The sequence below is a fragment of the Ylistrum balloti genome, unplaced genomic scaffold (assembly GCF_031769215.1).
Source record: "Ylistrum balloti isolate Yb309-2 unplaced genomic scaffold, AGI_CSIRO_Ybal_v1 Utg369598, whole genome shotgun sequence".
NCBI classification, from domain to species: domain Eukaryota; kingdom Metazoa; phylum Mollusca; class Bivalvia; order Pectinida; family Pectinidae; genus Ylistrum; species Ylistrum balloti.
In genome coordinates, this window is record NW_026781880.1 from 18,660 (window position 1) to 35,123 (window position 16,464).

The 16,464-nt window shown below is 40.8% G+C and overlaps 1 protein-coding gene across 1 annotated transcript; it reads right to left on the reverse strand.

Moving 5' to 3' along the window:
• Window positions 1-1,102: 1,102 nt before the first annotated feature.
• On the reverse strand, window positions 1,103-15,251 carry LOC132545696 (vasorin-like). Its single transcript, XM_060209389.1, has 2 exons — window positions 15,049-15,251; window positions 1,103-3,830 (listed from the first exon to the last, which is right to left on the reverse strand). Exon 2 carries the CDS (start codon window positions 3,811-3,813, stop codon window positions 2,737-2,739), a length of 1,077 nt encoding a protein of 358 aa, XP_060065372.1. The 5' UTR covers window positions 3,814-3,830; window positions 15,049-15,251; the 3' UTR covers window positions 1,103-2,736.
• Window positions 15,252-16,464: the final 1,213 nt, after the last annotated feature.

The window sequence follows — 16,464 nt, forward strand, 5'->3', positions numbered from 1 at the left end:
CGTGAGATTACAATTTAGCTCACGCGGTGAAATTCTGTTATTTTTTGTGAACTTAAACACATAAATGGCGAAATGAAAATGTATTAGGGATTATGTAATACAATCGCCTTACACCAAAGACAAAGGATGTTCATTTATTTGATTTTGATATATCGTAATTTAAGTAAAGTATGCAATTATCTTTTGTCTATGTCGTATAGAACACTCGGACTTATTTTGTTTGGCGTCACTGCTGAAGAGTGGGTGAAACAGGTAAATGTTGTTACAGTGTAGAAATCTTTCGATCGACCATAATAAGACACGCGGGCGTCAACATGACGTATGTAAAACACTATATATATCTAGTTATCGTATTCCTGATTAGAACCGTAGACCTTGGCGGATAATTACCTAGAGCTAATTCCCTAGTATAAATCAGGTTTCCGTACATAACGAAGTCAATGTGGAATTCTCTAGTATCTCATACATGGGCCATGTTTCTGAAATTCGCTGAAAAAGATGGATGAGCGGAAATTGATTCTGTGACGAGAAAATGAAACATACGGTATATCGTTATGGAAAAATTGCACATTAAACAAATTAAATGTCGAATGAACGTAGAGCTGATGTTTAAAATATTAGAGAAAAAAAAGAAGTAAGAAAAAAAAAACCCAAAAAACGAAACACTGTATTGATCAGGACGTTACACACGCTACCTAAAATTCAAGGTAACCTCAAAATCGATCAAGCTGAATAAAAGACAGGACCATACTAAGGAATGTGGAAAAACAGATGAATTTCCTGGGTGCTCAGAAATGGTGACAATTCTTACACAATATAAATTAAGCAGAAAATGCTATATTTATAGCAGGTCATGAAGACGATGGATCAAGGGAGGTCGGATGGCGCAGTGGTTACGCACTTGCCTTTCACCTAGCTGTCCGTGGTTCGATTCTCGGAACGAAGGTGAAAAGGTATGGGGTCACCTGTCCGACCACATGTTTTTTTCCAGGTACTCCGATCTCCTCCCACAAGAGTGATAAGTATAAGTTGCTTTAACTTGTTTCGCAGGTGTTGTAAAATATAAAATGTTTACATGAAAAAAGGCAATAATTGTCTCATGCTAATTAATTAATATTTATTACAATACTTTCTAGACATTGCCAGGACTAGTACCTACATAATACAATAATAACACACTCAGATTATATAAGGTTTGTGACACTTCAGCCAGCAATTTCTTAAAAAACCACTTATCGCCTTCTTTGAAACACCATCAATACAGCTTTTGTTTTGTTACATATTTCAACCAATATATAATACAATTGATATTGATTTTTTTGGGAAAGGAATTCTTTTGGTATTTTATATACATATAAAAACAAAATTGGTTAAAATAATCAGTTACATTTATCAACACCGATATTCCAACCGATGACGTCATTGACAACGTCCACAACAACAATACATTTTCGAATGAATGCCGCTGTTTACTTATTATGGAGTAAATATACCTTGTTGTATAACAGCAAGATGTCTTTCCACATTTGAAACTACGTTTATAAACAGTATTTAGCGATGTGTATGATTAACATACATCATGCATTTCCATATACAGTAAAAGTAGTGACCGTGTTTTCCTTGATAACATATGATGCAAGCATTGGGTTTGGTTCTTTTACCGATTACACATTGTAGATGTAATTATGACAACATACTAAAGAATGTTTACTTCTACCTCTACCTTGCAGGCAAACAAGTCAAAGATTGTACAACACACACACAAAGGCGGAGTCTTGTCAAAATTCCATACGTCCATTCTTGCTAAAATGGGAAATAACAATATTTGATTTAAACATGTTTTTTTCACTATTTCTTTGCAACTAAAATACATCCATGGTAGACAAAGCCTTTATGCGAGACCTACATATGTTGATATCGTGACTGGCGGAGAAACATACCACATTGCGGACGGACAGGCACGGCAAACGATACTATTCGGCTAATCATTACATGTCCGGGACATGACAGATAATGAATTGAGTGATGCACGTTTGATTATGGCCTAACAACTTATTTACACTTGATTTATACTCCAAAATTGATTTCGGAAAATTTCATCATTGTCACTGTTAGATACAACCATGACAATGAGTTAGGTTACATGTTAACGTATATCACACACAACGGAAGCAAAATACATTCGGTTCACAGTTGTAAAGCAAAGTCGATAAACAACACTTTCCCAAACACGTACGGACCTACCGGAAATGTGTTATTGATTATGAATCCTCAAGTTTTGTTTGAATCATCGCAGTAATATGTAACCCAGTTTTGATTGATATTCCTATCACACAATGGGCAGATAACGTGATAACTGAATACCCACTCAATCATATAGGCTGTTGAGTACAGTAATTACGATTTGAGCGTGTTGCTCCTTAGAGAAGCCACTTCACCTGAAGTTTTCAGTTATTGGGTCGTTTTGAAGGATTCTTTGTTCATGCCAATATTCCACATTCAATCTATTGTCTAAAAATCGTTTATCTAGAATTCTAGCCATATGAATAATTGTTATTTTTGTCGATACCTTTTTTTATCCATTCGGAAGTCAGCAGCAAAACAGATCAAACGTCATCGTTCATTAAAAGAAAATAGTCACGGATAAAAGACTATACAATTCAAAGATAACTGTGACAGCGCCGGGATCTGTGAGTACACCTAATTGTTTGACGTCCGGTATACGCATTGAATACGTCAGTTCCAGGAGTACAAGCATAAAAAAACCCAACATGAAATAGAAAATAAGGAAAGGTTGCAGTTTGGGGCCCCATTGTTGTCATTTTGACCTTTGTCATATCTCGGGTCCTTGACCTCCTCCTGTGGGATTAGAGGGGATCCGAAGGCATGACAGTTATGAAGCAGAGACATCCGGCGTGTTACAGGACACCACAAGGGCGATGTTCTATTGGTCGCTGTAGCGCGACAAAATGGCGTGTCCGCAAGTTCAAGAAGAGGCTCACCTGCTATTTCCGGTGGTCCCGAACATGTGTTTTGGTCCATAGAGATGAACGATGCTCGTTGTGCACCAATTAAGCTCATATTACACGCGCATGACTGAATGACGTTATTCTGGAAGTGTATTACAACGTTTGTCTCTGGAATAAGGTCAGAGAGTACATCTCCCACGCCGCAGTGGCTAGGGAAGATATTTTGGCTAATGTTTAATGTAACGTTAAACAAACTGTTCAACGGGGATTGTCCAACGTAACCAAACTTATTGAAATCAATCTGGAAATTCGATATACCACTTACATCATCTATTGCTTCCCGCTCAAGTTTGTTGACGGTGAGATTACTGAGAATGAAAGTCTTTACGTCTCGAAGTTGCGTGAATGCTTGAGTAGATATTGTTTCTACTCTCGAATCCTCGAACACGAGCTCGTTCACATTTGCAACGACAGCGAAAGCATTCTGAACTACATTTGTAATATTGTTTTTTGAAAATTTTATAGAAGTGAAGTTGGACACTTCTGCAAATGCACAGGTCTGTATGTAAATGATGTCAGATGAACTTATCTCCAGTACTCGAAGATTGCGCATTTTCGCCAACGCATTTTGCTGAATGTACGATATCTTGGAATCCCTGATACGTAGGATTTCTGTGTCTGGATCGAGGTCTGCAGGAAACGTTTTCCGATCTAAATGTCGACATTCTATGGTCGTTCCAGAACATTCACATCCGATTATGCATGTGTCACGCCATGCTTCAGCGTGACAACACAGCAACAAACACCACAGTGACACCGACCAACCACGAGGAGACGACATCATTTCACGCGGAACTCCGACTGAAATAATAAATAAATAATTTTTTTAAAATTTGTTTCCAGACAATCGTAAGCAAACTTCAGTATTTAAACTATGTACATGCATTCCTTTAGCCGAGTTATGCCATAGTGGATATGCAGTTTACTTAGATCCCAACAACTCGACGATTCAGGGATCATGGACTTACAGATTCATGCCCGCCTTTGACCCCCTTACCCTCCAGCCACACCAAGACTCTTCAATACGGGTGGTCAAGTGTCACAGTGGTAACGCACCTGTTATTCACATAACCATCTGGGGTTCGTGATCGTGAACGGACGTGAAAAGGGTCACCTGCCCGTGGGTTTTCTCATCGTAAGACCCCCTTGCGCGCTTCCCTCCGGGCCAACAAAAGCGATTTATATAAGTTAATAGATTGTTTCTCATTGTTGTAAAATAAATAAAAAGGTTTTTAATCGCTAGACGTAATTTATTTGGTTTGGTTTCATATTACTTAACGTCCTATAAACAGCTTTGGTCCTTTAAATGACAGCCTCCCCTTGTATGTATGGTGTTTGTTTTAAGTCTGTGTCACCAGGTCTTACCGCTGCACAATGAATGCTATCGATTCTGCGTTCTGTGTAAAACCTTGTATTAAGTTAGAGAAGTTATCATAAACACAGTAAGTCAAAGCATCAATACCCAATATTAAAGCCGGTCACTGCAAGAACAAAATTAATGAGTGCAAACACGTCAGACTGAAATGTGATATAATCAACAATACCTTTATATTGACTGATTTTGTTATTTTATGTTATTTATTTTACAAAGTGAGCACATTTCTTACCGCAGTTTATAACACTAAGTGAGCCACTGCTTTGCCGGGGTAGTGGACCTAATTAATGCTAAGCTATGATATAATTTTGAAGTAAAGTGACAGGCTTCAAAACTCCAATACATCTATGACCAAGTGCTTACCAAGGCGGAGCCGAATCGACTACAATACATTGTTACCATCCTGTATACTTTTTTCTTAAAACCATTTCATAAGAACATCTGATTTTTCCATTCTGTACACCACCATGCCTCCTTCTAAACTGAAGGAGCGCCTTCGTTCTCTAGTTATGAGAGGTTTCATTTCTAAGATTCTAAGAAAGGCGACGGTAGTACACATGTATGCTTGCGAATTTACTGAAGCGTATTTCGAATAACAACATTTTCGTTGAGTTAGATGGTAAGACCTTTCAACAGATATTGACATACCGATGGAAATTTACTGTGTAGCTCTGTTGGCTGGTTTTTGTTTCATATGAAACTGAGTTTATCGAAGAGATTATCAAAATAGGCAACAAAGACCCTGCATAGTCCTTTAACTCCTCATGTGAAAAAAAAAATTAAAAAGTTGAAAAAAAGGCCCCTCCCCCCAAAAAAAACCAGAAACAATTGTGACGAGAAGAAATCAGTCAGTGAGCTATGACCTGGAGATGATTTAAGAATTATAAAAAAAAGATTATTGTTGACAATGAAGTAAAGGATAAAGTTGAAAAGTATTGAATTTCTCTGATATTTCGTTGTTATTGATTCTAATATGCTCCGCAGCCGAGAGAGACCTCCCGACTTATAAGATCATTCTATATGATGATATGAAATCATGAAAAAATGGCGAACAAAACCCTTTTATTGGGCAATAAACCTTGTAAGATTCCCCTGGTCATACTTTATGACAAGACATACCCAGAGAATTGTAATCGCGAGGACACTGGCACTCGTGATGTACACAGGAACTTGAGATTTTATTGCGGTGATATGGAGATCTTATCTCTACATTTGTATGGTAAAAGGGCAAGGTCAACAGAAAGTAAAAAAGACACATTTATTGTGTAAATGTATTATGGCAAGTGATACCCCTCTCTAGTGTGTAAGTAGTATAACAAATAGCATGCCCCTGTGTTTATATTGTTACATGTCTTTAACTGTTAATATTTTCATGAAACTATAATCATGGTTTTTTGTCTAAGCTATACATGTATGTGTTAAAATGACGCACAGTGTATTGTGTTCTCTGCATATTTTTGAGATGTCTCTGGACTGGTAGGTTTCGATAAAAGTCTGCTCTCTCTCTGATAAGTCAGAAAGAAAACTGTCTTTAAATGAATAATGTGAAATGGAGTGTCTGTGACAATGGTGTATGTTGATAACAGCGCCCACGGTTTTCCGACCTGCCTTTCCATCAGAGGACGTACAACAACGATTACGTGGTGTTGGTTTACATGATATCAGAGGGCCAAGTTTTTCTGATAAATTCTAACTGTAGATACATAGTTGACATTAGCGATATTACTTTGTATGGTATAAGACGGTGACCTAGAAATGTGAATTATACTGATGTTTCGTTTCAAGTCTGTCTTACACGCGAAATTCTCATACATTTCAACATGTAGAATGGTTACTATGACCTGTTCGAAACTTGTACCCTTACTTTAGTAATTTAAAGACGAGGCGCAGATTTTTTTTTATATAAGAACCTTCTTGAATACTTGAAGTTTTGAGTGAATTTTTATTCGTACATAGACGATTCTGCTCTTGGAATAAATTTGACTTAACTTGTTCATTAATTATGTTTCCGTTTCATCAAGGTTGAATTAAAATTGAAATATTTTAAAACAGAACTGTCTACGAGTATATCTACTCTATATTGATCTTTTTTTGTATCCACCTTAAGACAAAAGAGATCAAACAATCCCGATTACCTTTAGCTGTCTTAGGAGTGAAATGTCAAATAAGTAAATCGCGTACAGGACAGCCGCAGGTAACATATCGAACAGTTACAGGTAACATAGAACAGTTATAGGTAACATATCGAACAGTTACATGTAACATATAGAACAGTTACAGGTAACATAGAACAGTTACATGTAACATATCGAACAGTTACAGGTAACATAGAACAGTTAGAGGTAACATATAGAATAGTTACAAGTAAAATATCGAACAGTTACTGGTAACATATCGAACAGTTACAGGTAACATATAGAACAGTTACAGGTAACATAGAACAGTTACAGGTAACATATCGAACAGTTACAGGTAACATAGAACAGTTACAGGTAACATAGAACAGTTACAGGTAACATAGAACAGTTACAGGTAACATATAGAATAGTTACAGGTAACATAGAACAGTTACAGGTAACATATCGAACAGTTACAGGTAACATATAGAACAGTTAAGGTAACATATAGAACAGTAACTGGTAACATATAGAACAGTTACAGTTAACATATAGAACAGTTACAGGTAACATATAGAACAGTTACAGGTAACATATAGAACAGTTACAGGTAACATATAGAACAGTTATAGGTAACATATAGAACAGTTACAGGTAACATATAATATATAGAACAGTTATATGTAACATATAAAACAGTTACAGGTAACAGTTATAGGTAATATATAGAACAGTTATAGGTAACATATAGGACGGTTACAGGTAAAATCAAAGATGGTTACAGGTAACATGTAGGACAGTTACAGGTAACATATAAAACAGTTACAGGTAACAGAACAGTTATAGGTAATATATACAGTTATATAGAACAGTTACAGGTAACATATACAACAGTTACAGGTAACATATAGAACAGTTACAGGTAACATATAAAACAGTTACAGGTAACATATAGAACAGTAACAGGTAACATATAGAACAGTTAAGGTAACATATAGAACAGTTACATGTAACATATAGAACAGTTATAGGTAACATATAGAACAGTTACAGGTAACATATAGAATAGTTAAGGTAACATATAGAACAGTTACAGGTAACATATAGAACAGTTACAGGTAACATATAGAATAGTTAAGGTAACATATAGAACAGTTACAGGTAACATATCGAACAGTTACAGGTAACATATAGAACAGTGACAGGTAACATAGAAAAGTTACAGGTAACATATAGAACAGTTACAGGTAACATATAGAACAGTTATAGGTAACACGGTCTATTGCAGTACAAGAAGAACAATGGATGACATGACAGCCATGTAGTAAGACTGCCTATTATTACTTACGATATCCATCCATGGTTTCCGATTTCCTGATTCTTTTTAAGCAGATCTCATGAGATTTATAAATGAATTAATGTTTATATTCACGTACATGTCAGGCCTTTGATACAATTAAACTCCTGGCTTTCGTTGTCTCGAAATTCAATCTGATAGAATGCAAACCCTAACGAAATTTAGGTGAATGTGTTTTAAACCAATAGGACCCCAGGGTTCGAAACTATAGCCACGACTATCAAACATAATAGTACTGTATTTCACATTATCTATACTTCAGAGTAGTGTATGTTTACATCACTTGCACAATATTTCTACTACCGATCTGTCTTACCGGACATCTATCAGACGGTCAACTATCGATCTGCCTTACCGGACAACTATCAGAGTGTCAACTATCGATCTGTCTTACCGGACATCTATCAGAGTGCCAACTATCGATCTGCCTTACCGGACATCTGATCAACTATCGATCTGCCTTACCGGACATCTATCAGACGTGTCAACTATCGATCTGCCTTACCGGACAGACTGTCAACTATCGATCTGCCTTTCCGGACATCGATCAGACGATCAACTATCGATCTGCCTTACCGGACATCTATCAGACGGTCCACTATCGATCTGCCTTACCGGACATCTAACAGACGGTCAACTATCGATCCGACTTACCGGACAACTATCAGACGGTCAACTATCGATCTGCCTTACCAGACATCGATCAGACGGTCAACTATCGATCTGCCTTACCGGACATCTATCAGAGTGTCAACTATCGATCTGTCTTACCGGACATCTATCAGACGGTCAACTATCGATCTGCCTTACCGGACATCTATCAGACGGTCAACTATCGATCTGCCTTACCGGACATCTATCAGAGTGTCAACTATCGATCTGCCTCACCGGACATCTATCCGACGGTCCACTATCGATCTGCCTTACCGGACAACTATCAGACGGTCAGCTATCGATCTGCCTTACCGGACATCTATCAGACGGTCAACTATCGATCTGCCTTACCGGACATCTATTAGACGATCAACTATCGATCTGCCTTACCGGACATCTATCAGACGGTCAACTATCGATCTGCCTTACCGGACATCTATCAGACGGTCAACTATCGATCTGCCTTACCGGACATCTATCAGACGGTCAACTATCGATCTGCCTTACCGGACATCTATCAGACGGTCAACTATCGATCTGCCTTACCGGACATCTATCAGACGGTCAACTATCGATCTGCCTTACCGGACATCTATCAGACAGTCAACTATCGATCTGCCTTACCGGACATCTATCAGACGATCAACTATCGATCTGCCTTACCGGACATCTATCAGACGGTCAACTATCGATCTGCCTTACCGGACATCTATCAGACTGTCAACTATCGATCTGCCTTACCGGACATCTATCAGACGATCAACTATCGATCTGCCTTACCGGACATCTATCAGACGGTCCACTATCGATCTGCCTTACCGGACATCTATCAGACGGTCAACTATCGATCTGCCTTACCGGACATCTATCAGACGGTCAACTATCGATCTGCCTTACCGGACATCTATCAGACGGTCAACTATCGATCTGCCTTACCGGACATCTATCAGACGGTCAACTATCGATCTGCATTACCGGACATCTATCAGACGGTCAATTATTGATCTGCATTACCGGACATCTATCAGAACGGAAAATATCGATCTGCCTTACCGGACAACTATCAGACGGTCAGCTATCGATCTGCCTTACCGGACATCTATCAGACGGTCAACTATCGATCTGCATTACCGGACATCTTTCAGACGGTCAACTATCGATCTGCCTTACGGACATCTATCAGACGGTCGCCTATTGATCTGCCTTACCTGATATCTATTAGACTGTCAACTATCGATCTGCCTTTCCGGACATCGATCAGACGATCAACTATCGATCTGCCTTACCGGACATCTATCAGACGGTCAACTATCGATCTGCCTTACCGGACATCTATCAGACGGTCAACTATCGATCTGCATTACCGGACATCTATCCGACGGTCCACTATCGATCTGCCTTACCGGACATCTATCAGACGGTCAACTATCGATCTGCCTTACCGGACATCTATCAGACGGTCAACTATCGATCTGCCTTACCGGACATCTATCAGACGGTCAACTATCGATCCGTCTTACCGGACATCTATCAGACGGTCAATTATTGATCTGCATTACCGGACATCTATCAGACGTTCAACTATCCATCCGTCTTACCGGACATCTATCAGACGGTCAACTATCGATCTGCCTTACCGGACATCTATCAGACTGTCAACTATCGATCTGCCTTACCGGACATCTATCAGACGGTCAACTATCGATCTGCCTTACCGGACATCTATCGATCTGCCTTAGACATCTATCAGACGGTCAACTATCGATCTGCCTTACCGGACATCTATCAGACGGTCAACTATCGATCTGCCTTACCGGACATCTATCAGACGGACACAACTATCGATCTGCCTTACCGGACATCTATCAGACGTCAACTATCGATCTGTCAACTATCGATCTGCCTTACCGGACATCTATAAACCGGTCCACTATCGATCTGCCTTACCGGACATCTATTAGACGATCAACTATCGATCTGCCTTACCGGACATCTATCAGACGGTCAACTATCGATCTGCCTTACCGGACATCTATCAGACGGTCAACTATCGATCTGCCTTACCGGACATCTAACAGAGTGTCAACTATCGATCTGTCATATCGGACATCTATCAGAGTGCCAACTATCGATCTGCCTTACCGGACATCTATTAGACGATCAACTATCGATCTGCCTTACCGGACATCTATCAGACGGTCAACTATCGATCTGCCTTACCGGACATCTATCAGACGGTCAACTATCGATCTGCCTTACCGGACATCTATCAGACGGTCAACTATCGATCTGGATTACCGGACATCTAACAGACGGTCAACTATCGATCTGCCTTACCGGACATCTATCAGACGGTCAACTATCGATCTGCATTACCGGACATCTATCAGACGGTCAACTATCGATCTGCCTTACCGGACATCTATCAGACGGTCAACTATCGATCTGCCTTACCGGACATCTATCAGACGGTCAACTATCGATCTGCCTTACCGGACATCTATCAGACGGTCAACTATCGATCTGCCTTACCGGACATCTATCAGAGTGTCAACTATCGATCTATCATACCGGACATCTATCAGAGTGCCAACTATCGATCTGCCTTACCGGACATCTATCAGACGATCAACTATCGATCTGCCTTACCGGACATCTATCAGACTGTCAACTATCGATCTGCCTTACCGGACATCTATCAGACGGTCAACTATCGATCCGCCTTACCTGACATCTATATCGATCTGCCTTACCGGACATCTATCAAACGGTCCACTATCGATCTGCCTTACCGGACATCTATCAGACGGTCAACTATCGATCTGCCTTACCGGACATCTATCAGACGATCTGCCTTCGGACACTATCAACTATCTGCCTTACCGGACATCTATCAGACGGTCAACTATCGATCTTACCGGACATCTTAGTGTCAACTATCGATCTGCCTTACCGGACATCTATCAGACGGTCAACTATCGATCTGCCTTACCGGACATCTATCAGACGGTCCACTATCGATCTGCCTTACCGGACATCTATCGATCAGACAGACGGTCAACTATCGATCTGCCTTCAACTATCAGAGTGTCAACTATCGATCTGCCTTACCGGACATCCATCAGACGATCAACTATCTATCTGCCTTACCGGACATCTATCAGACTGTCAACTATCGATCTGCCTTACCGGACATCTATCAGACAGTCAACTATCGATCTGCCTTACCGGACATCTATCAGACGGTCAACTATCGATCTGCCTTACCTTCCAACTATCAGACGGTCAACTATCGATCTGTCTTACCGGACATCTATCAGACAGTCAACTATCGATCTGCCTTACCAGACAACTATCAGATGGTCAACTATCGATCTGCCTTACCGGACATCTATCAAACGGTCCACTATCGATCTGCCTTACCGGACATCTATCAGACGGTCAACTATCGATCTGCCTTACCGGACATCTTTCAGACGGTCAACTATCGATCTGCCTTACGGACATCTATCAGACGGTCTATCAGACGGTCAATTATCCAGACGATCAACTATCGATCTGCCTTACCGGACATCTATCAGACTGTCAACTATCGATCTGCCTTACCGGACATCTATCAGACAGTCAACTATCGATCTGATTTACCTGACATCTATCAGACGGTCAACTATCGATCTGCCTTACCGGACATCTATTAGACGGTCAACTATCGATCTGCCTTACCGGACATCTATCAGACGGTCAACTATCGATCTGCCTTACCGGACATCGATCAGACTGTCTACTATCGATCTGCCTTACGGACATCTATCAGACGGTAACCTATCGATCTGCCTTACCGGACATCTTTCAGACGGTCAACTATCGATCCGTCTTACCGTACATCTATCAGACGGTCCACTATCGATCTGCCTTACCGGACATCTAACAGACGGTCAACTATCGATCTGCCTTACCGGACATCTATCAGACGGTCAACTATCGATCTGCCTTACCGGACATCTATCAGACGGTCAACTATCGATCTGCCTTACCGGACACTATCAACTATCGATCTGCCTTACCGGACAGATCAGACGGTCAACTATCGATCTGCCTTACCGGACATCTATCAGACGGTCAACTATCGATCTGCCTTACCTATCTATCCAGACGGTCAACTATCGATCTGCCTTACCGGACATCTGTCAACTATCGATCTGCCTTACCGGACATCTATCAGACGGTCAACTATCGATCTGCCTTACCGGACATCTATCAGACGGTCAACTATCGATCTGCATTACCGGACATCTATCAGACGGTCAACTATCGATCTGCCTCACCGGACATCTATCAGACGGTCAACTATCGATCTGCCTTACCGGACATCTATCAGACGGTCAACTATCGATCTGCCTTACCGGACATCTATCAGACTGTCAACTATCGATCTGCCTTACCGGACATCTATCAGACAGTCAACTATCGATCTGATTTACCTGACATCTATCATAGTGTCAACTATCGATCTGCCTTACCGGACATCTATCAGACGGTCAACTATCGATCTGCATTACCGGACATCTATCCGACGGTCCACTATCGATCTGCCTTACGGACATCTATCAGACGGTAACCTATCGATCTGCCTTACCGGACATCTTTCAGACGGTCAACTATCGATCCGTCTTACCGTACATCTATCAGATTTCAAGTATCGATCTGCCTTAACGGACATCTATCAGATCTCTGCCTTACCGGACATCTACCGGACATCGATCTGCCTTACCGGACATCTTTCAGACGGTCAACTATCGATCCGTCTTACCGTACATCTATCAGATTTCAAGTATCGATCTGCCTTACGGACATCTATCAGACGGTCAACTATCCATCCGTCTTACCGGACATCTTTCAGACGGTCAACTATCGATCTGCCTTACCGGACATCTATCAGACAGTCAACTATCGATCTGTCTTACCGGACATCTATCAGACAGTCAAGTATCGATCTGCCTTACCGGACATCTATCAGACGGTCAACTATCGATCTGCCTTACCGGACCTCTATCAGACGGTCAACTATCGATCTGCCTTACCGGACATCTATCAGACGGTCAACTATCGATCTGCCTTACCGGACATCTATCAGACGGTCAACTATCGGTCAACTATCGATCTGCATTACCGGACATCTATCAGACGGTCAATTATTGATCTGCATTACCGGACATCTATCAGACGGTCAACTATCGATCTGCCTTACCGGACATCTATCAGACGGTCAACTATCGATCTGCCTTACCGGACAACTATCAGACGGTCAACTATCGATCTGTCTTACCGGACATCTATCAGACGGTCAACTATCGATCTGCCTTACCGGACAACTATCAGACGGTCAACTATCGATCTGCCTTACCGGACATCTATCAGACTGTCAACTATCGATCTGTCTTACCTGACATCTATCAGACGGTCAACTATCGATCTGCATTACCGGATATCTATCAGACGGTCAACTTTCGATCTGCCTTACCTGACCTCTATCAGACGGTCAACTATCGATCTGCCTTACCGGACAACTATCAGAGTGTCAACTATCGATCTGTCTTACCGGACATCTATCAGACAGTCAACTATCGATCTGCCTTACCGGACATCTATCAGACAGTCAACTATCGATCCGCCTTACCTGACATCTATCAGACGATCAACTATCGATCTGCCTTACCGGACATCTATCAGACGGTCAACTATCGATCTGCCTTACCGGACATCTATCAGACGGTCAACTATCGATCTGCCTTACCAGACAACTATCAGATGGTCAACTATCGATCTGTCTTACCGGACATCTATCAGAGTGTCAACTATCGATCTGTCTTACCGGACATCTATCAGACAGTCAACTATCGATCTGCCTTACCGGACATCTATCAGACGGACAACTATCGGTCTGCCTTACCGGACATCTATCAGACGGTCAACTATCGATCTGCCTTACCGGACACCTTTTAGACGGTCAACTATCGATCTGCCTTACCGGACATCGATCAGACGGTCAACTATCGATCTGCCTTACCAGACAACTATCAGATGGTCAACTATCGATCTGCCTTACCGGACATCTATCAGACTGTCTGCTATCGATATTTGTTTTTGTTTAATTGTCCTCGCAACAGCCAGTGTCACATGTAGACGGGCGTCCATGTGGCACAAAGAATGGAAAAAGAAGTACAGATCGAAAGAGTCAGGAAAGAAAGTATATATTTTAAAGATCCATATAAACCAATAAAGGAAAAAATGTTGCAATGCATGTAGCAGGTATAATACATGTAGAAGACACAGACGAAGGTCCGGGATTCTGCAAGGATCCCAGCATGGAAATTTATATTTTGATTCCTACAACGCACAACACTGTTTGTTTATATAAGAATGAACTAATTTCATCAATGTTTTGACTTATTACTAACATGCAGTGATCTGAAGTCACCATGAAATGATATATAAATGTAGATTTAGTGTACGTACCTCAAAGTTGCTTTTTCACGGCGAGAGATCCTGTGACGATGGGATTTCGGACATCGTACTGTAGCACTTGTTACATGTAGCTATAGACCATTGTAATCAGATTCAGAAAGCTTCATCAACTTGATTTGTTGTTAAGTTACGTTTGAGATTTAAGAAAATGACGATTAAGCCTTCTCAGCTTGTTGTATTTTCTGCGTCATGTTTGTGGAGAAAATGTTTAGCTACATAATAACTATGCTTTTGTTCTGCAGAAAAATAGACACATTAATGTGTCGCATCAAGAAGGCTGTTATAGTGAAGAAAGCGGTTGAAGACCGGACGCATGGGCGTTACTCACTTCCGCCTAGTATTTCCCGTTATTATACGTCAGTGTAGAACAAAACACGGATAAGTACAACGCAAGTGTCGTTCACGTTACTTAATACGTATACGTACAAGTGGTCTTTGAAGATAATATGTAATATGGCAAATATATAATTTTAATAACAGGAAAAAATTGTCAGTTTTGAAATGTGCAGAGGTAGATGTAATAGTGACGTCAAACCACGACATTTTCTTCTAGGTTTAGCTAGAACCTTCGTGCTGATATCAGGGTTAAGTATGTATCACTACACATTCCGTATCTTATAATAGCTAAGTGATAACACCCTATACACTTGATACTATCGCCCACGTGAGAACAGCCTGGAGTTTTGTCATATGGCCGAAGCATACTGAATCATTAAAGTAGTATGTCCTGCTAATCGTTCACACATTGAATTGGGTGCACAAGGACTGGCGAGTGGGATGTCACGCTATCATGTCAAAGTCATGACTTTTCAGTCTGTTAACACTATAAAATTGTCCCTGTAGTCAATATCATGTAGTCAGTATAAAGTGTCCATATGGGGCGTCATGCTTCCTTGTCTAGATAGACACATTTCACAACGATAGCGCTATAAATGTGTTCCTGTAGTCAGTATAAAGTGTCCAAATTGGGCGTCATGCTTCCGTGTCTAGATAGAGACATTTCATTACAATAGCGCTAGAAATGTGTTCCTGTAGTCAGTATAAAGTGTCCATATGGGGTGTCATGCTTCCATGTCTAGATAGAGACATTTCACAACGATAGCGCTATAAATGTGTTCCTGTAGTCAGTATAAAGTGTCCAGATAGGGTGTCATGCTTCAGTGTCTAGATAGAGACATTTCATTACAATAGCGCTATAAATGTGTTCCTGTACTCAGTATAAAGTGTCCAGATATAAAGCGATAGCGCTATAAATGTGTTCCTGTAGTCAGTATAAAGTGTCCAGATGGGGTGTCATGTTTCCGTGTCTAGATAGAGACATTTCACAACGATAGCGCTATAAATGTGTTCCTGTAGTCAGTATAAAGTGTCCAGATGGGGTGTCATGCTTCCGTGCCAAGTTGTGAC